At 40.1% G+C, this 24,199-nt stretch overlaps 1 protein-coding gene across 7 annotated transcripts in view; it reads right to left on the bottom strand.

Moving 5' to 3' along the window:
• Positions 1-24,199, bottom strand: part of PIP5K1B (phosphatidylinositol-4-phosphate 5-kinase type 1 beta) — a 346,077-nt gene that overhangs the window by 155,557 nt on the left and 166,321 nt on the right. For 5 of the 7 annotated variants that reach the window (XM_015472494.3, XM_015472493.3, XM_002689633.6 and 2 more), the window contains one exon: positions 13,844-13,974. In XM_015472494.3, the coding sequence (XP_015327980.1) occupies positions 13,844-13,974 (131 nt within the window). Of the gene's footprint in view, positions 1-13,843; positions 13,975-14,447; positions 14,490-24,199 lie in introns of all 7 variants that reach the window. The other 2 variants (XM_059889453.1, XM_059889454.1) reach the window with 1 other exon arrangement.

Here is a 24,199-nt window from a genome sequence, read left to right as displayed (position 1 = left end):
GAAATGGCTATTGTTGCCCGAAGCAAGCACAGTTGAATATTCATAATGCTTGTATGATACCCAGGCATGGTGTCCAAACATTTCCTCATTCCCATATTTTGGGATTTACGAGACATGCACTCAGTTATACGTCTTGTGGGACTGCCATAAGGAATGACTTTAGAACTTACATAATTATAACTCGAAAACATGGGCTGTGTAGAAATAAGAGATTAAGAGCAAAAAGGCTCATAGAGACCTCTGACATCTTTTCTCACTGTTGCAAGCAAGTACTGATAATCTGAAGCAGGCTACTTTCAGTGGGCCAAGAGTGTTGCCAATTTTTATTTTCTCCCACTCTCTTATCTCCTTTCTATCTCATGCAGTCAAAATAATTCATTCTATTACAGATCACCTTCAACATTCAAGAGTAAAATAAAACACCCGTTCCACTTACATGGAATTATTCTTCAGATGATTTATTCCGATGCAGTTGGGGACCCGATATTTTATCAGAGAGGATACAGTATTTATTACTATCATTTTTGGTTACTCAGAGCTTCCTGAGTTGTTCACCTTTCCCTGAATCTACCACTAATTACAACAGCTTTCCTTGGATTCACATCTCCCTGACTACTGTGCTTAATTCAGAAAAGGTGTGAAAAGGATAGTGTTAGGTTTCCCTGGAGATGAGACAGGCAGACAACATGTGTGCATACACACACACACACACACACACACACACACAGAGAACATCTCTAGTTAAAGAAAGGGAACCTTTATTTCTTTACATATCCACCCTGACCCCTGACAGCTGGTATAAAAAGCCATTACATCACTAAAAATGAAAAAAATAAATTGAATCTATTAATAGCTAGCTTTGGGCCACATTAAGATATAAAGAAAGGTATGGGTCAACTATGATACAGGCTTGCCTGTATGGGGTCATCAATAAATTATATTTGTATAATGGAGACAATGAACAGAGAACAAGGATAATACTTAACAGAAGCATTACAGGAAATGGCAATTTCTTCACAGCATAATTAGCAGATATTAATAATTAACTGCTGAGGTTATACAATCTTGAACTTCTCCACTTGCCTGAATGGAGAGGAACATTCCCTAACAGTGGATCATAATAAATGACCACTTTTCATTTGTTTTTCTCCTAGTAGATTATAGTTCATGAATTCTGCTTTCCTTTGACAAGTATTAAGATTTTGCATTCTCTCAAACACTGGACCCCCTATGTGGGAGCTGAGACGCTCCTAACTCCCTGTAGTTCAGGGAGACTTGCGTTCAATTTCCATCTCTGCCACTGACAAGTTGTGCTCTCTGAGACCTGTTACCGAGCCTCTAGAAATGACATGGCAGAGTGGGTGAAAATGTGAGAGAAAGGCCATGCCCCGGCACATGTGGAGCCCTCAGTGAGTTTGGATGATTGAGGTTGCATGGAAACAAGAGATAACCCAGGGTTGAACACGTCACATGAAGAATAAGGTGGCTAAATGTGTGTTTTTTTTTTTTTTAAAGCAGGAAAAAGAAAGTGACAAAATGAGAAAATACTGGGTTGGCTAAAAAGTTCACTCGGGTTTTTCTGTAGCATTGGGCTGAAAAACGCAAACAAACTTTTTGGCCATCCCAACGTGTGCAACTCATTTCACAAAAAGCTAACGTTCCAATATAAAGAGCTCTAAGATACAGCAAAGAAAAGACCAAAAAGTTATATATTAATATTTTTTAAAAATAGCCAAAGGTATAATCGGGCAGTTCACAGAAATGGAAGTACAAATGACCTAAATATATGAAAAGATGTTCAACCTCATTTGTCATAGAATAAATGCAAATTAACCATCACCAAGAGATCATTTTCTCCCTTAGATGAGTAAAAATTTAAAACTTTGCCATAGCTCAAGGGAGACTAGCACCCTGAGACACTACTAGTGGGAAAGTAAATTGATACTTTTTATTTGGAGGACATTTTTTACAACTGTCAAAATTACAAATGTATATATAACTCTTGATTTAGCAAATGCATTACTATATGCTAAACTAGTGTTTGTATAAAATGACATATGTGTATCTGGTTATTCATTATGGCACTGTTTATAAGGAATGAAGGATTAGAAGCAACTTAGATGTCTCTCAGAAGGGAAGTCAATTAAAGTTCAGTCACACACTGGAATATTATGCAATTATTACAAAAGAATGAAGAAGCTTATGTAACCTCAGTTATGCAGATAATACCACTCTAATGGCAGAAAGTGAAGAGGAACTAAAGAGCCTCTTGATGAGGGTGAAAGAGGAGAGTTAAAAACCTGGCTTAAAACTCAACATTCAAAAAACTAAGATCATGGCATCTGGTTCCATCACTTCATGGCAAATAGATGGGGAAAAAATGGAAGCAGTGACAGATTTTATTTTCCTGGGCTCCAAAATCACTGCAGACAGTGACTGCAGCCATGAAATTAAAACACACTTGCTCCTTGAAAGGAAAGCTGTGACAAACCTAGATAGCTTAATTAAAAAGCATAGAAGTCACTTTGTGGACAAAGGTCCATAAAGTCAAGGCTGTGGTTTTTCCAATAGCCATGTATGGATGTGACAGTTGGACCATAAAGGTGGCTGAGCACCAAAGAATCGATGCTTTCAAACTGTGGTGTTGGAGAAAACTCTTGAGAGTCCCTCAGACAGCAAGGAGATCAAATCAGTCAATCCTACACTCAAGCAACCCTGAATAGTCATTGGAAGGACTGATGCCGAAGCTGAAGCTCCAGTACTGTGGCCATCTGATGTGAAGAGTAGATTCATTGGAAAAGACCCTGATGCTGCGAAAGATTGAGGACAGGAGGAGAAGGAGGGAACAGAGGATGAGATGGTAAGATAGCATTACAGACTCAATGGACAGGAATTTGAGCAAATTCTGAGAGTGAAGGACAGGGGAGCCTGGCATGCTGCAGTCCATGAGGTCACAAAGAGTTGGACATTGACTTAGAGACCAAAACACACTGACATGGTGAGATGTGAGACACATTAAGTGAAAGAAGGTTGATGCAAAATACTGTGTATGGCATGCCAACACTTGTATACAAAAACAAAAAAATATATCTTTGGCATGTATCTGCATAAAAAAAACCCTTGAAGGATGTACAGATCCCTAGTAACAGGGGTCAGTAGAGCTAGAGCTAGACACTGGGTACAAAAGGACAGGAATGAAAGGGACACTATGTACAGTATTTCTTTTAAAAGCATCATGAGGATTAACCCTTCTATGTATTACCATTTACAACATTAAATTTTTTTTTTAAGTTGGGGGTAAAAGCCATAAGCCCAAAACAAAGCTCTGCACACTGGGTACCACACAGCAGAAAGGTTCAGTAACCCTTCTGCTTAGTAAGCTGCTCCAGTGAATAACAAATAGCAACCTGACATGAATGAAGCTCTACTGAAAGAAATGCAAATTACTGGACTGTTGGCCCCAGCTGGAGGTTGTCAGGAGGTACAGGGCACAAGAGCAACACCACACAGCAGGTGCAGCAAGGATCAGCCAGCAGACCTACGGGGGACCTACAGGGTACCTACGGGGTACCAGTGTGGGTGCTGGTCCACTGGTGTCCAGCACAGAGGCTCCTCTGCACATGCAGGAAATGCTGAGCCAAGGCAGCAGACACAACTCAATCAGCATTTATCCACTGGCCAGTGGGAAAGCGCCACCAAAGACCCCTGAGGGCTTTCCAGCCCTGAGCCTGGTGGCAGCCATCAGGAGCAGTCAGGCATCTAGATTCAGCAAAACTGAAGTCTGCCGAAGAGAAGACTTCTTCACAATTTAAGACTTAGGTCTCTTCAACCCGTTTAAAAAAGACCCCAGTTTCCTGTCTTAGCATAAAATTGAGGCTTTGGAAATTTCAGCTACGATGTTTTCAGCAGTGATTCGAGATGTTTGGATCCCGTGAGCTGGTAAAATTTCAACAATAAAAATCTGGAGGCCGAAATGTCATACATTTTTAGTTGTCTGATTTAGTATGAACAGAATGTTAGTTTCTAATTTTAAAAAACAGATATGAAACATGCAACAAAGGTTTACTGTATAGCACAGGGAACTATAGTCAATATTTATCATGACCTATAATGGAAAATAATTTCAAAAATAATATATGTGTATATGTATAACTGAATCATCTTGCTGTGCACCTGAAACATTGTAAGTCAACTATATTTCAATAAAATTAATATATATTAAGAAAAAATCTTTAAAAAATCTTGAGGCCCACGTAGGATCTCCAATTTTATTTTGCCAAGTAAGAACCTAAATAAGTAAGCCAACACACAGTTCTACTTTACCAAGTTACTAAAGAAAGGGTTTGTTAACCTCCCCAAAGGAGGAAGAAACTTCAAATAAAAAATAGTACTTTATCTTGTTCTTTTCTCCCTTATTTCATCAAGAAGCAGTTAGAGTTTATTATGGATCAGCTTTGGGATTTTGATATTTACTCTTTGGAGGTGGGTTCAATTTTCAATTTAACTGAAATTAATTTAAAGTTAATGCTTGTCCTCAGTCCAAACGTATGTTATTTCTCAATGGCAGTAAATGTTTGGGGTTACAATGCTGAAGCTTGAGGAAGCAGTAGCTAGCATCTGGAATTTCCCATTTAGCAGATAAGGAAGTCAGAGCCTAGGGAGGGAAAGTAATGACCTAAATTAGTCAGGAACAAACAAGAGGAGGAGATTAGATCTACACCAAGGCAGTGGAACAGTCAGCAGCAATTAGGTTGGCCTTAATTTCAACTTGATCTTCCTCGGTTAGTCTTCCTTTTTAGGATCCTGTTAAAGGTTTCAGGGTACAACCTCCCCAAATACCCCAATTATCTCCCCATCCCCATGCTCCCCATCCCTAATAATGCTGCAGGATCAGGTGGGCTGAATTTGATTAGCCATTTAGGGGTTCTCATTTGTATGTATCGTGAACACCCTGCTTTGCATGTGTGGTTTCAGAGCCTGATAACCAAGCGCTATTTTCAGTGGCACTGAGTGGAGAGATCTGATGCTCAGCAATGGGGTGAAATTGATTTAGTATCTCCAGGACTCTTAAGAGGCTCAGTTTTGGAGCTGAGGCCCAGAGCTTTGATGTTTTAGAGGCAACATTTTATATATGGTGAGCTTCCTTGATTTCAAACTGTTAGTGGCCTCCTGGCAAAACGAGTGGGTCAGCAACTCCTAGGTGACAGATTTATTATAAGGAATTGGCTCATGCGGTTATGGAGGCTGAGAAATCCAACGATCTGCCATATGCAAGCTGGGGGCCCAAGAAAGCTGGTAGTGTAATTCCAAACCAAAACCAAAGGTCTGAGAGTCAGGGAAGCCAATGGTATAAGTTCCAGTTTCAGTCTGAAGGCCCAAGAATCAGGAACACTGATGTCCCAGGGCAGTGATAATGTCTAGGGCCTGTGGGGCTCCTGGATACAAGCCCTTTCTGTATCCTCCATTTCTTTGATTATAGGAAACAGCCTTCATTCAGTCTCCCTGATCTTCCCTGAGTTCCAATGGGCAGATTCAAGTATTTAACTAAGGAATGGAGAGGATGTGAGGCCAGGGAGAAACAGTCAAGAGCAGCCTTGGAGCAAGGGCCTGTTTTCCCATCAGTGGATACACACAAAAATATCTTCGAGCTAATCTGCAGGTACTGAAGGCCCCTCCAGGTGGAAGGAGTTAATGATGAATGGTGGTATGCTGACCACAAGCATGAAGACCCCAGACCAGTTAGACCTGAAGGCAGACTCCCACTTACTTCCCCACCAACCTGTTAGAAGAATGTCCATGGACTGATCTCACCCTCTTTGAACAACTACTATAAAACTTCTCCCTATCCTCCCCAAGTGGGGACACATGGTTTGAGGGCATTAGCCCACTGTGTCCCCCTTTGCCTGGCAAAGCAATAAAGCTATCCTTCTCTACTTCATCCAAAACTCTTGTCTCCAAGTTTTGATTCACCACCAGTGTACCGAGAAGCTGAGCTTTCAGCATCAGCAGGAGATGTCCCATCTCAAGTAGGGAGTGAATCAGCCCTTTCGCCACCTTTTTGTTCTATTCAGGGTGATGCCCACCCAAACTGTGAGGTGATCTTTTTTTACTCAGTCTACTGATTCAAATGCTAATTTCTTCTAGAAATATCCTCACAGACACACCCAGAAAAAACGTCTTCTCAGCTATGTGGGCATCTCTTAGCCAGTCAAGTTGACGCATCAACTTAACCATCCCACCTCCCATGAGGCAGGATAAGTGAGTGACGTTGTCCTAATATACAGATGGTGATACTGAGACAAAGAAAACTTAAGTGTAATACAATTGGACCAGTGACACCACAGTCCAGGAACAAACGAGCGGTGGCACCAGTCTTCAGAGTGAACCTGTGTATGGCAGGGCATGCAGAAGCAGCGTCAGGCATTACTAACTGCCTCTGCCCACTCGGGCAAGGTGGAGACTGCTTAGTTTTAACATACAACCATTTAACCTAGGTAATAGAAATTGGTTCTCTCTCTTGCCAAATCAGACAGTGGCAGTGTCTTTCCATTCTCCTGGAGGAAAAACAAAACCAACATAATGAAACAAAAGACACACTCCCTGCAGGTGCCAGCCTCCTTCTGCTGAACACATCTGTGATGGGTACCCCTGAGCTGCCTTCTGGAACACAAGGTTGCACCATCTTTTGAGGCGAACAAGCTAACAGCCAGTCTTTAAAAGTGAGTAGCTGAAGACAGCTTAAATTCCAAAACTAAAGAACATATTCCAGGGTGTCATTTACTGGGAATGTGTGATATCGTCGTTCATCACCTAAATGCTAAACTTCTAAAGTAGTTATTAGCACACTGAAAAATTATGTTTACAAGACAATTTCAAATAAGTGAAAATGTTATGTAATATTCAGTGCATGCAACAAATTTTTCACTTTTGAATTAAAGGAAGAGGTATATAATCCTTATTGATAGGAAATTATCTTTCCCCTATACATTATCTATCCCCACTACATAAATACTGAGCAAATATTTGAAACGCTTTGACTTGAAGGGACCTTGTATTATTGGCTTTACCAGCAACAGTCACACCTCTCATTTAATCCTGAGAAGAATATTCTGGTAGCTTTCTGTTCTATCCACATCTATATAAAACCTTGTATGGAAAAAAAACAGGTATAGATCAAGGATTAGCAAACTTTGTAGAGTCTTTGTTACAACTACTCAACTCTACTGTTGTAGTGGAAAAGGAACCCTAAACAATATGTAAGTGAACAGATGTGGCTGCTACAATTAAACTTTATTAAAAAAAAAAAAAAAAGCATGGGGCCGGCTTTTTCTCATGAGCTGTAGTGCGCTGACCCATGGTACAAATGGATTCCTGGATGAGTTTATGTCAGTGAAACTTGAAATGCAGGTGGTTGACTAGTCTGTCAAAACCCTAAATGTAGCACTGATATTTGGCAATGCTTATATGCATCTTTGACATATATGTTTGCTTGTCATTGAGAATAATATCATAGCTCAGTTGGTAAAGAATCTGCCTGCAATGCAGGAGACCCCAGTTCGATTCCTGGGTCAGGAAGATCCTCTGGAGAAGGGATAGGCTACCCACTCCAGTACTCTTGGGCTTCCCTGGTAGCTCAGCTGGTAAAGAATCTGCCTGCAATGTGGGAGACCTGGATTCAATCCCTGTGTTGGGAAGATCCCCTGGATAAGGGAAAGGCTACCCACTCCAGTATTCTGGCCTGGGAAGTACAGTCCACAGAGTCACAAAGAGTCGGACATGACTGAGTGACTTTCACTTCACCTGGTGATTCAAATAAATCCCCAAGAAGAAAATCCATCAAACCTAAGGGCAGTCTGCAATGATCTTCACATCAAGCTAAATTCCAGTGAGTAGATGAAAATACAGGTGATTTCTTTTTCTTTCTTTTTTTTTTTTAACAAATTCTTTGATTAGATAATTATTCTTGAATATGGAAAGATATATTTATTGCCAGCTTTCAATCCATATTTTCCATCCCAGAGAAGGCGATGGTATCTCCTACAGAGGAACAGAGGGATGGATTCAAGCTGGCTGTCAAGGGGCCAGATAGGTAGATTTAGTTTCATAATTCTAGAAGTTTTGTTCTTTTTTTAATTCAAAAAGAAATACCGTTCCTGTGTTTCATCACCATAGTATAGGGAGAAACAAAACTGTGGACCCAGCCACTGCTGAGTTCAAATCCTGGCTTTTCCATTTACTGGTTTATCACTTTGGGTTAAGACACCTAATACCTCAGGGCCTTAGTTACTTCATATATAAATTAGATTTTTCTTAATGGTAAAGATGAAAAGTAATAACAATAATATTGTAGAACATACAAATATTATTAATAAGACTATGCTTAGTTCATAGTTGGTACTTAAACTTTGCCTCCTGTTGCCGCCTCTGGTTCATGTTTACATGGCAGAAACATGATCAAACATTCTCTATCTTCCTAATCCCATTTACACATGAAAAATCTACAACCTTGAGTTCTGGGTGGTACAGAATTTGGGGTCAAAAGATTAAGATATGGTCATGGTTCTCTTACTCATCTATTTTGTGATTTTGGAAGATAATGGAAACAGACAGTTAAAAAGAATTTTGTATCATCCTTAAAATCTTAAACAGGTCTAGAGCTCTTTTCCATCTACAAAATGAAATAATCTGTGGTGCAAATACATAATATCTAAAAATAACTTCAAGCCACTTTAAAATAAAGAAATAAAAAATAACACAGTGCACTTCGTTGCTAAGGGAAACAGATTCTGCAGTCTCAGAGCAGTAGTAAATTAAAACATCTCAAGGCACCCTAAGCAATTAGTTCTATGACCCAGATAAATGCATTGGACTTTAGAGCCACCAGAGACTTCAGAATGTTTCAACTGCTTGCAACAAGGGCCTCTCACCCTAGGCAAGTAGAGAAATATAAGCAGGGAGGGAGGGAGCATTATTTGGCCCCTTTACTGAGTTGTAACTGACATACAATAAAATGTACAGTTTGTCAATTCTCACATATGTGTATACCTATGAAACCACCACCAGAATCAAGAAACTGAATTTATCCATCACTTTGTGGGAAGGGTTTTGATCGCTATAATAATGAGATATTACTGGCATGGCCTGGGGATGACAAATGTTCAGTCTTGCACAAAGAATTAGCTCATCCAAAAAAAGTCAAAAGCACATTTGTTGAGAAATACTGGGACCAATCCCTTGGCTAAACCAAAGAAGAAACTTAGCCCAGATGAGGAAACTGAGGCAAGACCCCATGTGAGTTTCTTGTTTTCATGTAAATGCATCTGGAGCATATATGTTCTTTTTAAATTATTATTATTGGAGTAATAATCTTTCCAATTATTATTGGAATATAGTTGCTCCAGAAAAAACATCTACTTCTGACTATGCTAAAGGCTTTGACTGTGTGGATCACAACAAACTGTGGAAAATTCTTAAAGAGATGGGAATACCAGACCACCTTGCCTGCCTCCTGAGAAGCCTGCATGCAGCTCAAGAAGCAACAGTTGGAACCAGAACTGGAACAATGGACTGGTTCAAAATTGGGAAAGGAGTACATCAAGGCTGTATATTGTCACCCTGTTTATTTAACTTATATGCAGAGTACATCATATGAAATGCCAGGCTGGATGAAGCACAAGTAGGAATCAAGATTGGTGGGAGAAATATCAATAACCTCAGATACACAGATGACACCACCCTTATGACAGAAACCGAACAGAACCTAAAGAGCCCCTTGATGAAGGTGAAATGGGAGAGTGAAAAAGCTGGCTTAATACTCAATGTTCAACAAATAAAGATCATGGCATCCAGTCCCATCACTTCGTGGCAAACAGATGGGGAAACAATGGAAACAGTGAGAGACTTTATTTTCTTGGGCTCCAAAATCACTGCAGATGGTGACTGCAGCCATGAAGTTAAAAGACGCTTGCTCCTTGGAAGAAAAGCTATGACAAACCTAGGCAGAATATTAAAAAGCAGAGATGTTACTTGGCTGACAAAGGTCCATATAGTCAATGTGCAAGTTGGACCATAAAGAAGACTGAGTGCCGAAGAATTGATGCTTTTGAATTGTGGTGTTGGAGAAGACTCTTGAGAGTCTCATGGACTGCAAGGAGATTAAATCAGGCAATACTAAAGGAAATGAATCCTGAATATTCATTGGAGGGACTGATGCTGAAGCTGAAGCTCCAATATTTAGGCCACCTGATGTGAAGAGCCGACTCACTGGAAAAGACCCTGATGATGGGAAAGATTGGAGGCACGAGGAGAAGGGGACGACAGAGAACGAGATAGTTGGATGGCATCACTGACTCAATGGACATGAGTTTAAGCAAGCTCCGGGAGATGCTGAAGGACAGGGAAGCCTGGCATTGTGCAATCCATGGGGTTGTAAAGAGTCGGACATACTGACTGACTGACTGAACGACAGTAGTTGCTTTACACTGATGTGTCAGTGTTGGCTGTAGAATAAAGTGAATTACATATATATATATATATATAATCCTTCTCTTTTGGATTTCTGTCCCATTTAGTTCACCACAGAAAACTGAATAGAGTTCCTTATACTGTGTGTTCTTTAAACAAGCAATACAGTATTCGCTTAAATTTTAGTCTGAATCAAATGTTTCATGTCACATTGACATTTAAAAGCTATACAAACTCTGAATGATATATTTGAATGTGACAGTGGACTCTTCTCAATAGGATCAGCCAGCTGGGTGCTCCCTTCCCCAGGGACATGCGTGTCATTCAGTGGCTGCTGCTGCTTTCTTGGAATACAGAGTTAAGGTTAAAGATGCAAAATCCAGGTAGATACAACTTTGGTTCTCTATTCCTGAAGAAAAAAATCTCATTTTGTCTTAATAAAAATGCAGTGTGCTTATGATAAACTGTCCATCAACAAAAGGAATCAAAACTCTCAGAAGGGCCTGAAAACAGTGTTAGTTGCTCAGCTGTATCTGACTCTTTGCGACCCCATGGACTGTAGCCTCTGTCCATGGAATTCTCCAGGCAAGACTACTGGAGTGGGTAGCCATTTCCTTCTCCAGGAGATCTTCCTGACTCAGGAATCAAACCTGGATTGTCCACATTGCAGGCAGATTCTTGACAGTCTGAGCCACCAGGGAAGCCCCTAAAAGTGTCTATGAAGACCTTATTTATGCACTCCTTTTTGTATAGTATCTCATACAGCGTCATGCATAATTCAGTTGTTAAATATAATTTTTATATTTAAGATATTAATTTAAAAATATTGGGGGTTTTATGTGCTTTAAGAACAAAATCTGTTATCTATTACAGCAACTATTACTCTAAAATGGGAAGCAAAATGCCAGCTCAGTGATTCTCAAACTTTTATGTGCTTAGAATCACCTGGAGCAATTGTTAAACAGATTCCTGGGTCCTAGCCCCAGAGTTTCTAATTTTGTTGATCTGGGAAGGGGGAGCCCAAGAACCTGCGTGTCTAAAAAGTGCTAGATGATGCTGATGCTGCAGGCCTGAGGACCATATGCTTGCTCCTGGTGCCCAGCAACGGTTGGCTCTGTTGACTGGACAGCATGAGTAGAAGAGATCAGCCAGGATGGAACACCCTGCTCTTTGTACACCCATCTTTGCTGTAACTGCTCTAGTACCCTAACTCACTGCCAGCCATCCTTCCACAAAAGGCCTCAAAAACAAAAAAAAATAAGGTTGAAAGTTTTGAGAAGAGGCCCTAGAAGACCATGAGAATTAGAATATTCTGTAAACACATTTCATAGAATTTGAGCCTAACAGAACATACCAAAAGATTAAGATAAACTCATGACCTCCTGACTAATACATACATTTTTGAATGATAGACTGTTAAAAAACAAACACAAAGGACAATTTCCAGCTACAGAGAGAATAACAGTGTCATGAACAGACAGGATTATATCTTAGGTCTTGGGGTTGTCCATATTCTGCATGAAAACTAGTTCTCATAACTGCAAGGGAAACAGAGAAAGGCAAACTTCTAATCTTTCATAGACCAACTTTGTTCTTCAGCTAAGGGATTTAAAGCAAAATAAGGCACAGATGAACCTATCTGCAGGGCAAGAATAGAGATGCAGAGAATGGACATGTGGACACGGGGAGAAGAGCAGTGGGGCACAAACTGGGAAACCGGGATTGACGTGTATACACCACCATGTGTGAAACAGCTAGCTAGCGGGAACCCACTGCAGAGCACAGGAAGCTCAGCTCAGTGCTCGGTGATGACCTAGATGGGTGGCGGAGGATGCGAGGGAGGGGAAGTATGTATACAGATAGCTGATATACTTTACTGTACAGTAGAAAGTAACAAAACATTGGTAAAGCAATTACACTCCAATTTAAAAAACAATGCTGAGATGATAAATTTTAAAAGAATGAGGCTGTGTGGGTTTCTAGCTGACTTTCTTTTATTTATGTGCTCTGTTGTGACTACATGGACACACTCATCCAAAGGTTTTATTTCTAGGAAGTTGATGCCTGGACAAAGAAATAAATTTAAGAACCATTTCCCTGAAGATTTTTAAAGACAATGAAAACATGGAGAGGAAAAGTGTTACCCAACCATTCTCACTCAAGCCTAGCAATAATTGATAATAAAATTGGCTTATTTTAGAAAGAAATATTTACTTTAAAATAAATGACAAGTCAATCCTTGTAGCCACAAAGACAATATAATTGCTTCCAAACCCCTAAGTTGAGTATCTATTTTCTTTCTTTGAAAAGTCCTGTCAGTGGTAGTGACATTTCCAATTTAATAGTGAGTACTTCTCTTCTTATATTAACTGAGCATTAGACTTTTAAATTATTTGTTTTATTTTGGTATAGCATGCATAATATAAATTTGCCATCTTACCCATTTTTAAACATATACTTATGTGGCATTATGTCCATTAACACTGTTGTGTAACCATCACTATCATCCATCTCAGATTTATTTGATTTATCCCCCCCAGTATGGGGCTTCCTAGGTGGCACTAGTGGTTAAAAAAAAAAAAAAAAAAAACTCAACTGCCAATACAGGAGACACTAAGAGATGTGAGTTTGATCCCAGGGTTGGGAAGATCCCTTGGAGGAGGACATAGCAACCTACTACAGTATTCTTGCCTGGGAAATCCTATGCACAGAGGAGCCTGGTGGGCTACAGTCCATAAAGTCACAAAGAATCAGACATGACTGAAGTGACTTGGCACATTAGCATGCATATGATAAAGTTAGAGGTGACATGTATGGGTAACTTGGGTGTCTTTTCAAATATGCTGTCAAAATAGGGGAATTCCCTTAAGTTTTCCGGAGGAGAGTTAAAAGAGGAAACACATGAGAATATTCAGATAGCAGAACCAATTACGGGTTCCCCAACTCATTTCTTAAATTAGGGCTACAGCAAAAACTTGGCACCATCTGCTGCGTCTCAAGTGCCCTCTTTTTCTAAACCTATGCAGACATCACTCTGTGATTACTCTAGTCCTTTCCCACTGAATTTCAAAGTCTTTCTCCATACGGTCTTTCAGGCATTATTACAACTAATTAATTACAGCTGACCCACAGGATGAACTCTATCTACCATCTGCTATAAAAATGCAGGCTATGTTAAAAAAAATGCAAGCCATTTAATGCAACCGAAAGTAATAATTGGATTGCTTTTGGGCACACCAAAGGTCCAACATGAACACCAGTACGTAATGTACACGTGCATTGGTAGAAAAGTCTTGCACCAGTAGAAAAGTCTTCAATATGGGGATGTCACAGGAAAGGTTCCTTAGCATGGAAATATCACAATAAACAATGTTCTTACCTGGGCAGGAACACACTTTCCACCACATAAAAATCTTGCATGAGAACATCTCGGTCTGGCTTGGAGGTGAGATTACCCACTGTGTATCCTATTCCCAGCTGAATAGCACCTTTGATGGCAGATGATGCAGTCTGCAGGGAAAACAAGGATTTCAGCGTTAGCCTCGGTAGTCGGGACCTTGTTCAATGTCACAAGTAGCAAAAACAGGAGAGTGAGGTTAGATTTCTTCTCTTGTTTCTAAGCAACAAGGAAGCTCGGTTTAGAAAGATGACAGGATGCTTCTTTTGATGGAGAATCCTTTCCAAACATCAAGGACCCTTCCTTCCATGAAATGATTTTGGTGGTTATCTTTCCTGTAAATGTTCCCAAGGTCAATTACCATCCAAAATTTCCATCTTTCTTTTATTAAGAACTGAGAAACTTTCAACATATAGCATTGTAATTTCTACCAAAGGATAATTGGCACAGTCACATTTTTAAAAAGTCAGAAGTTCTGTAACATACCTATGGATCAGGAAGAGTATTTTGGCTTCATAAGAAATGAGAGAGTAAAAAATAATTTCAGCCTTTGGAATATATAAAATTTAATTAAAAAATTGCTTACTAGTCTTGGCAAGGGTCCATAATCAAAATTTCCTTCACTGATCTATAATAAAACACAGAGTTTTGGAACTTCAATATTTCAAATTTACTGCTCTTCTAATATTATTACACAGTTAAACTGACAATGTTAACTTAGAGGAATGACATATATATTTGTGTGTGTGCACATGTGTGAATGTATATATAAACAGTTTTAACCAACATAATAGGAAAAATAGAATAACTTAATTTAGGAAAATCAGAATACATTCTTCTTAATGATGCAAGTGTGGCATTTTTTTTTTTTTTATGCCTTGCAATGTTTAATATAGTACACACTGGGACAGAAGAGCCTGGCAGGTTACAGTCTATTGGTTGCATAGAGTCCGACACAACAGAGCAATTATCACTCAGACAATAGGAACTAAATAAATACTTAAATCACTGGTTCTCAGCCAGGGGCATTTGACACTGGAGACATTTTTTAGTTGTCATAACCAGTGGCGGTAGAGCTACTGGCATCTAGTGGGTAGAGGTCAGGAATGCTGTTACAGCATCCCACAACGCACAGGACAGCTTCTCATAACAACAAATTATCAAGCCCCAAATATTAGTGCTGAGGCTGAGAAACCATGCCTTAAAATGAATGTAATAAAGATCACCTGCTTAATATAAAATATTCTTTTTGAGTTAACATTTTCACTTTGCAAGTCCAAGACCCATCTCTATCTTCCCAGATGCTGCTTTTTTAAAAAAAATTTCTTCATGCTTTTAACATCAAAAAAATTTCTCTTCTTGAAAAATGTATCCTCTTGATTTCTATGATAGAACACAGTCCTGTGTCCATGTCTACCTTTTCTGATGGTCTCTCATTTCTTCACTAAATTCTCATATTTTGTTTGCTATAATTGCTGTGTCCCTAAAAGTTGGATCCTTGATTCTCAAATTTCCTTAGTTATGCAGACGATCATCCATTCATTCCTAATGGTTTCAAATACTGGCTCCATGCATATGACTCTCAGAACCTACTTGCACACTGTTTTATCATCACAAACACAGTACACGTGGCACCAAACCATTATCTTACAACCAACCCCCCACCTCTAAGCCTGGTGTCCCTCTCCCTAGGCTCTATAATCCTGTCACTGAAGGGTGAATCCCAAGCAAACCACATCTTGCGCAGGGCTGGGTCCCCAGGAAATATTTGCTGACTGGGCCTGAAATGGTCACGGTCATTCACACGGCTCAGTCACTTCCACTATACAATCAGTAACCCTCACTATCCCATGGAGTCATCGTTCAATCGCACTGCTTATTTCACTGCAAATATTATACCAGCCTTAGTGTGAGGACAACTATAATATCTATCCCCTTCCGTGCAGTTAAGAGAACATCCTGGAGCTTTTCTTCTTTACGTATGCCTTTTTACTTACGATCCCAGAGCAGCAAGATGGCAAAAGACTGAGAGTCAAGCCCAAATAGTGCAACTAGTGCTTCAAAAACAAAAAGCTGCTATTTTAATCTTCCCACTGCGAGCTCAGCAATGCCACCAGTTGGCATCAGTGACCTTTTGTACTGATAGCTCTGACTTCTGAAGGCTGAAATGAATTTTTCTCATTTTAACCTCACATAAAAATTCAGAAGGTTTCTCTTCTCCTATCCATCACACAGGGCAATATGGCACAGGACGTGACATCAGCATTTCCAGAAGACACGTACAGTCTGAAACTTTCTATTCCAGGTCTATCAACAGAAGCACACACTCTCAAACTGTTTTTCCTTCCCTTTACCACACCCCTGACTCTGCTTCCAGAAATAACCTGTATTTCTGCTTAATTCAGTCATTTAGTGTGCTTCTTGGACTGGAACACATGTGAAACATGGAATGCCCAATTCCTTGTTAACCACCCGTCAGTCTTATCCCAGAGAAAGCAATGGCACCCCACTCCAGTACTCTTGCCTGGACAATCCCATGAACGGAGGAGCCTGGTAGGCTGCGGTCCATGGGGTCGCTAAGAGTCAGACACGACTGAGCATCTTCACTTTCACTTTTCACTTTCATGCACTGGAGAAGGAAATGGCAACCCACTCCAGTATTCTTGCCTGGAGAATCCCAGGGACAGGGGAGCCTGGTGGGCTGCCGTCTATGGGGTCACACAGAGTCAGACACGACTGAAGCGACTTAGCAGCAGCAGTCTTATCCCACCCCCAGTAACAGAAGGTGGTCAAAGTTGCAGCAGTCTATATCTGGTATTTGCAAATGTTAGAAAGTCTGAGAATCACTGGGTCATTTGTTAAAATGGACCAAAAGCACAACTATGGAGACGGTAAGAAGATCAGTGCTTGCCTGGGGGTTGTGGAGGGGAAGTAGAGCACAGAGGATTTTCGGGGCAGGGAAAGCACTCTGCACAATTCCTTTATGATGGTGTGTCATGCACGCTCCTTCGTGTTTCTTTGTGACTCCATGGACTATAGCCCACCAGGCTTCTCTGTCCATGGGCTTTTCCAGGCAAGAATACTGGAGTGGGTTGCCACTTCCTTCTCCAGGGGCTCTTCCTGACCCAGGAAGAGCTCTTGTCGAACCCACATCCCTTGAGTCTCCTGCATTGTCAGGCGGGTTCTTTACCACTGAGCCACCTGGGAAGTCCACTTTTATGATAGATACACATAATTATGAATTTGTCTAAACCCATAAAATGTACTCCATCAAAAGTGAGCCAGAATATAAACTGTGGACTTGGGTGATTATGATGTGTCCATGTAGGTTCATCAGTTGTAACAGTGAACCACTCTGGTGGGGGATGTTGACAATGGGCAGGCTGTGCGTGTGTGGGTACAGGGGGTGATGGGAAATTTCTGTATCTTCCTCTCAAGTTTTTTGTTAACCTAAAACTGCTCAAATCTTAAAAAAAAATGTCAGCAAGCACTGAAAAACAAGAACCAAAGTGACTTATGGATTGCATCTCCAGAATTTCTGACTCGGAAAGTCTGCAGTGAGGCTCAAAAATTTGCTCTTGCTCTAAGGAGCATCAAGAAACTTTTTTCTCCTATGGTATAAGATTGAATTTTGAGTTCCTGAAGGAATAAGATTTTGGAAAGGAGCTCACTGACATCTGTTTAAATAAAAAAACCAGACTTATAACAATACTATTACTTTCTTTTCATGCTCCTTAAAATTCAAGTGCTCTGAAGACAGAAATAAGAGAAGTCTTAATAAAAGTCAATGTTTTTTATCAACTATTTGTGCCTGGGACTTGACATATGGATAACAGCAATAATAATCACAATCAATCATAATTATGGCATATACTTAAAGAGTGTTTACTGAAAACACTCTATGAGGCAATCACTATTCTAAGTGCTTTTGGTTATATTAACTCTTCTATCCTCACAATAACCCTGTGAGGTAGGTACTATTATTATCTTTTTTAAATTTAAATTTATTTATTTTAATTTTTTTTGTATTTTTTTTTCTTTTTTTTTTTAATTTATTTTTTTTTATTTTTTTTTATTTTTTTTTAAATTAAAAAAATTTCAGGTATACACGTGCTCCCCATCCTGAACCCTCCTCCCTCCCCCCTCCCCATACCATCCCCCTGGGCCGTCCCAGCGCACCAGCCCCAAGCATCCAGCATCGTGCACTGAACCTGGACTGGCATCTCGTTTCATACATGACATTTCACATGTTTCAATGCCATTCTCCCAAATCTTCCCACCCTCTCCCTCTCCCACAGAGTCCATAAGACTGTTCTATACATCAGTGTCTCTTTTGCTGTCTCGTATACAGGGTTATCATTACCATCTTTCTAAATTCCATATATATGCGTTAGTATACTGTATTTATGTTTTTCCTTCTGGCTTACTTCACTCTGTATAATAGGCTCCAGTTTCATCCACCTCATTAGAACTGATTCAAATGTATTCTTTTTAATGGCTGAGTAATACTCCATTGTGTATATGTACCACCGCTTTCTTATCCATTCATCTGCTGATGGACATCTAGGTTGTTTCCATGTCCTGGCTATTATAAACAGTGCTGCGATGAACATTGGGGTACACGTGTCTCTTTCCCTTCTGGTTTCCTCAGTGTGTATGCCAAGCAGTGGGATTGCTGGATCATAAGGCAGTTCTATTTCCAGTTTTTTAAGGAATCTCCACACTGTTCTCCATAGTGGCTGTACTAGTTTGCATTCCCACCAACAGTGTAAGAGGGTTCCCTTTTCTCCACACCCTCTCCAGCATTTATTATTTGTAGACTTTTGGATCGCAGCCATTCTGACTGGCGTGAAATGGTACCTCATAGTGGTTTTGATTTGCATTTCTCTGATAATGAGTGATGTTGAGCATCTTTTCATGTGTTTGTTAGCCATCTGTATGTCTTCTTTGGAGAAATGTCTATTTAGATCTTTGGCCCATTTTTTGATTTGGGTCATTTATTTTTCTGGAGTTGAGCTGTAGGAGTTGCTTGTATATTTTTGAGATTAGTTGTTTGTCGGTTGCTTCATTTGCTATTATTTTCTCCCATTCTGAAGGCTGTCTTTTCACCTTGCTAATAGTTTCCTTTGATGTGCAGAAGCTTTTAAGTTTAATTAGGTCCCATTTGTTTATTTTTGCTTTTATTTCCAATTTTCTGGGAGGTGGGTCATAGAGGATCCTGCTGTGATGTATGTCAGAGAGTGTTTTGCCTATGTTCTCCTCTAGGAGTTTTATAGTTTCTGGTCTTACGTTGAGATCTTTAATCCATTTTGAGTTTATTTTTGTATATGGTGTTAGAAAGTGTTCTAGTTTCATTCTTTTACAAGTGGTTGACCAGATTTCCCAGCACCACTTGTTAAAGAGATTGTCTTTAATCCACTGTATATTCTTGCCTCCTTTGTCAAAGATAAGCTGTCCATATGTGCGTGGATTTATCTCTGGGCTTTCTATTTTGTTCCATTGATCTATATTTCTGTCTTTGTGCCAGTACCATACTGTCTTGATAACTGTGGCTTTGTAGTAGAGCCTGAAGTCAGGTAGGTTGATTCCTCCAGTTCCATTTTTCTTTCTCAAGATCGCTTTGGCTATTCGAGGTTTTTTGTATTTCCATACAAATTGTGAAATTATTTGTTCTAGCTCTGTGAAGAATACTGTTGGTAGCTTGATAGGGATTGCATTGAATCTATAAATTGCTTTGGGTAGTATACTCATTTTCACTATATTGATTCTTCCAATCCATGAACATGGTATATTTCTCCATCTATTAGTGTCCTCTTTGATTTCTTTCACCAGTGTTTTATAGTTTTCTATATATAGGTCTTTAGTTTCTTTAGGTAGATACATTCCTAAGTATTTTATTCTTTTCGTTGCAATGGTGAATGGAATTGTTTCCTTAATTTCTCTTTCTGTTTTCTCATTATTAGTGTATAGGAATGCAAGGGATTTCTGTATGTAAAATCCTAAACAAAATTCTAGCAATCAGAATCCAACAACACATTAAAAAGATCATACACCATGACCAAGTGGGCTTTATCCCAGGGATGCAAGGATTCTTCAATATCCACAAATCAATCAATGTAATACACCACATTAACAAATTGAAAAACAAAAACCATATGATTATCTCAATAGATGCAGAGAAAGCCTTTGACAAAATTCAACACCCATTTATGATAAAAACTCTCCAGAAAGCAGGAATAGAAGGAACATACCTCAACATAATAAAAGCTATATATGACAAACCCACAGCAAACATTATCCTCAATGGTGAAAAATTGAAAGCATTTCCTCTAAAGTCAGGAACAAGACAAGGGTGCCCACTTTCACCATTACTATTCAACATAGTTTTGGAAGTTTTGGCTACAGCAATCAGAGCAGAAAAAGAAATAAAAGGAATCCAAATTGGAAAAGAAGAAGTAAAACTCTCACTATTTGCAGATGACATGATCCTCTACATAGAAAACCCTAAAGACTCCACCAGAAAATTACTAGAACTAATCAATGATTATAGTAAAGTTGCAGGATATAAAATCAACACACAGAAATCCCTTGCATTCCTATTTATTTTAATTAGAGGCTAATTACTTTACAATATTGTATTGGTTTTGCCATACATCAACATGAATCCGCCACGGGTGTACACGTGTTCCCAATCCTGAACCCCCCTCATTTTACTGATTCAAGTAGGTATAGTTACTTATGCGAGGTCACGTGGCTAGCAAAGAGGTGGAGCTGGGACTTGTACCTGGCAAGTTTGGCTCCACAGTCCAGATCCAGGTTATAAACAAGTACTGTGCTGCCTCTAACATCAGAATCTCTGACCTCATTTAACCCTTTCAAGGACACCAAAGAGAGGGAGAATCACACCCATTTTACAGGGGGATTTAAAGCTGAGCAAGGTTATATGACTGCCTCTCTCACATTGTTAGCACATGGCAGAGTCTGCCTGCAAAGCCCATGCCACTTCCCTGTCTCTTTTTTTCAAAATGAGTCTAGAACCAAAGTTAGAAGCTCTCTTTTAAGCCTGGCTGACCTCAGCAAAGGAAGCAGCTCTGTGGGAGCCATGCCTTTTGATGAAATAGGGATAAAATATTTTATTTGCTACTAATCATACTCAATCATGGGTGAGCCTAAAAGAAACCTGTAAACCACCTGGTAAACTGGTATGAACATCTCTGTTAAAGTCACTACTAATAACATGGAGATACAAACAAAAGGAGATATTTTGCTGCCGGGGAGGATGGCTACCTCTGGCTACCTCAGGGTTTCTTCCTCCCCATCTCTGTGTAAAATTAAATGCTTTAGCATAGATGCATTGGGTATAATTAAAAATCATCCTGACTATTTCATGGATATGTCTGATTGCACTGTGGCATGTGGTTTTCTAAGTCACCAGCAATAATGGCCGCATCATCTGACATTTTCCTATTGGACATTAGGCACAGGGACCAAGATGGGAGAAAGAACAGTATTTTCTGACACAGTCACTCTTGAGCAAGATGTGTTTTAAAGTTACAAAAACACTTAGAAATGCTAATGGGAGGGTTTCTGATTAGCAGACCAGTAAATCATGATGACTAAGAACCTGCTCTGTGTACTGCAGGTTTCTCTTCTTCTAGAACCAGCAGTTCTTTGCTTGTAAATTCGATGAGTTAGCAGCTTCAAACACACACACACGTGGTCCATCAAATTTTCTGTGTGGCTTTGCATGTGCTCTAAACATGTTGATGGCACCCCACTCCAGTACTGTTGCCTGGAGAATCCCATGGATGGAGGAGCCTGGTGGGCTGCAGTCCATGGGGTCGCTAAGAGTAGGACACACTGAGCAACTTCACTTTCACGTTTCACTTTCATGCATTGGAGGAGGAAATGGCAGCCCACTCCAGTGTTCTTGCCTGGAGAATCCCAGGGACGGGGGAGCCTGGTGGGCTACCGTCTATGGGGTCGCACAGAGTTGGACATGACTGAAGCGACTTAGCAGCAGTAGCAGCAGCAAACACATTGATATGTAACTATTTCCCCTCTGTGCTCGGTGGTGTCTGACTCTTTGCAGCCTCATAGACTGTAGACCACCAGGCTCCTCTGTCCATGGGATTCTCCAGGCAAGAATAATAGAATGGGGTGCCATTTCCTCCTCCAGGGGATCTTCCCAACCCAGGGATCGAAACTCACATCCCTTGAAACCCCTGCATTGGCAGGTAGATTCTTTACTACTAGCGTCACCGAAACACATAGGTTCAGATTTCAGAATACAGACAAACAGAGTCTACTTTTAATTCAGGACTTTTCAAGGGCTAAGTAGAGGCAACATATTGTATGGATATTACAAACACCTCTAAAGCATGTGATATTTGGAGAAAGAACCAGCTAATACCACAAAAGCAAATCTCATATATTTACATTCATGGCTCTTTACTACCCAAATCTGTTCAGGGATGATGGTAATACTAAAAGGAAAATTAATATCAGCTTGCATTTAGATAATATGCTATGGTTTTCACAATACTACCTTCTAATGACTGCATTTGATTGTCACAATTGTTATGTAGGTAGGTAGGGCTTTAATGCCCATTTTATAAAGAAACTTTGAGAAATTAACTTGACCCAAATCCCTTGGCCAAGTATGTGATAACGGCATGAATGATACTCTGGTCTACAGGCACCAGTTCAATGTCCTACCAGTGTGCACTGCTTTACCGGCCTCCATTCTCTGTGCAGGAGATGGATCTGACTGAAGCTGAGAAGTACTTGAACAAAGAGATGATAATGATGATTACTATCAATGAGACTAAACGTCCATGCAAACCTGCTATTAGGGGAGCAATGATCCTGACAATGGTAAGATTTTAATGATTTTACATTGGTTACAGGAAACTGCTTTCTAGAGCATATTGTCTATGAAATTAGATCACTTAATATGCAATCTGATATCACTGGTTTTAAAAGCAAGTATTAAAACATCTCAAGTCAACATTTCTCCCCACCTCAGGTGATCTGATGGCCTAATTATAGGATTATAGACAATATACATGATGCCAGAGTGATTTTTTTCTCCCAAAGTTCAAACTTTTTATTTTGTATTGGATTGGGGTATAGCCATTTAACAATGTTGTGATAGTTTCAGGTAAACAGTGAAGGGACTCAGCCATGCATATAGATGTATCCATTCTCTCCTAAACCCCTCTCCCACCCAGGCTGCCACATAACACTGAGCAGAGTTCCCTGTACTACATAGTAGGTCCTTGCTGGTTATGCATTTTAAATATAGCAGAGTATACATGACTTTCACAAAGTCCCTAACTATCTCAGAGTGATTTTTTTTTAAGTACAGATCTAATCTTGTCACCACCTTGCTTGAAAACTAACGGGTGTGTAGTATCCTCACCACAGGATTAACTCCAAATATCTTAGCTTGACATGGAAGCCTCCTTCCCAGCCTCACACTGAGTCCTGCATCCTAACATATAAAAGATTCTAGGGACTTTCCTGGTGGTCCAGTGGTTAAGAATCCGCCTTGCAATGCAGGGGACATGGGTTCAATCCCTGGTTAGGGAACTAAGATCCCACATACTGTGGGCAACTAAGCCCATGCGCCACAACTACCGAGCCTGTGTGCCACAACTAAGACTTGACACCGCCAAATTAACAAACAAACAAACATCTTTTTAAAAGATTCTAAACACACACTCTATCCTTTGAGCAAGATAACCTTACAGGTCCATGGACCCCGAACAACTGCATGTGAAATTTTCTGCTGTGTGCATTTTTCCCAAGGAGGAGGTCCAATGCTTTCTCTTTTTCTCACAAGATATATTTTCCCAAAACCACAAATGTGGAGATTAATTCTAAATCAGAGATGTACACTGACAAGCACCTTAAACCAGGACGTTAGAAAATGGTTCAGTAACACTTCTAAAGGGGGCGTCCCCCATGGCTCATGGCTTAGCAGTAAAAAAAAAATCCACCTGTAATGCAGGAGATGCAGAAGACTTGGGTTCTATTCCTGCGCATTGGGAAGATCTTCAGGAGGAGGGCATCCTTCCAGTATTCTTGCCTGGAGAATTCCATGGACAGAGGATTACAGTCCATGGTGGGTTACAGTCCATGGGGTTGCAAAGAATCAGACATGCCTGAAGTGACTGAGCACAACACCTCTAAAGAACGAGAGAAAACAACCCTTGTCTGGCTGGGGAGACCCTGCCACTCTCCTTCATTGCCACAGCTCAAGTCCAGTTCTGGGTTCTCTCTCCTGTTTCTGAACCTGAACTCAGGAAAGAAAGCAGAGATTTCTTATTTGTC

This window comes from Bos taurus, chromosome 8, assembly GCF_002263795.3.
Source record: "Bos taurus isolate L1 Dominette 01449 registration number 42190680 breed Hereford chromosome 8, ARS-UCD2.0, whole genome shotgun sequence".
Classification (NCBI taxonomy): domain Eukaryota; kingdom Metazoa; phylum Chordata; class Mammalia; order Artiodactyla; family Bovidae; genus Bos; species Bos taurus.
The sequence above is the reverse complement of the archived record's forward strand: the minus strand, read 5'-3'. Positions and strand labels throughout refer to the sequence as shown.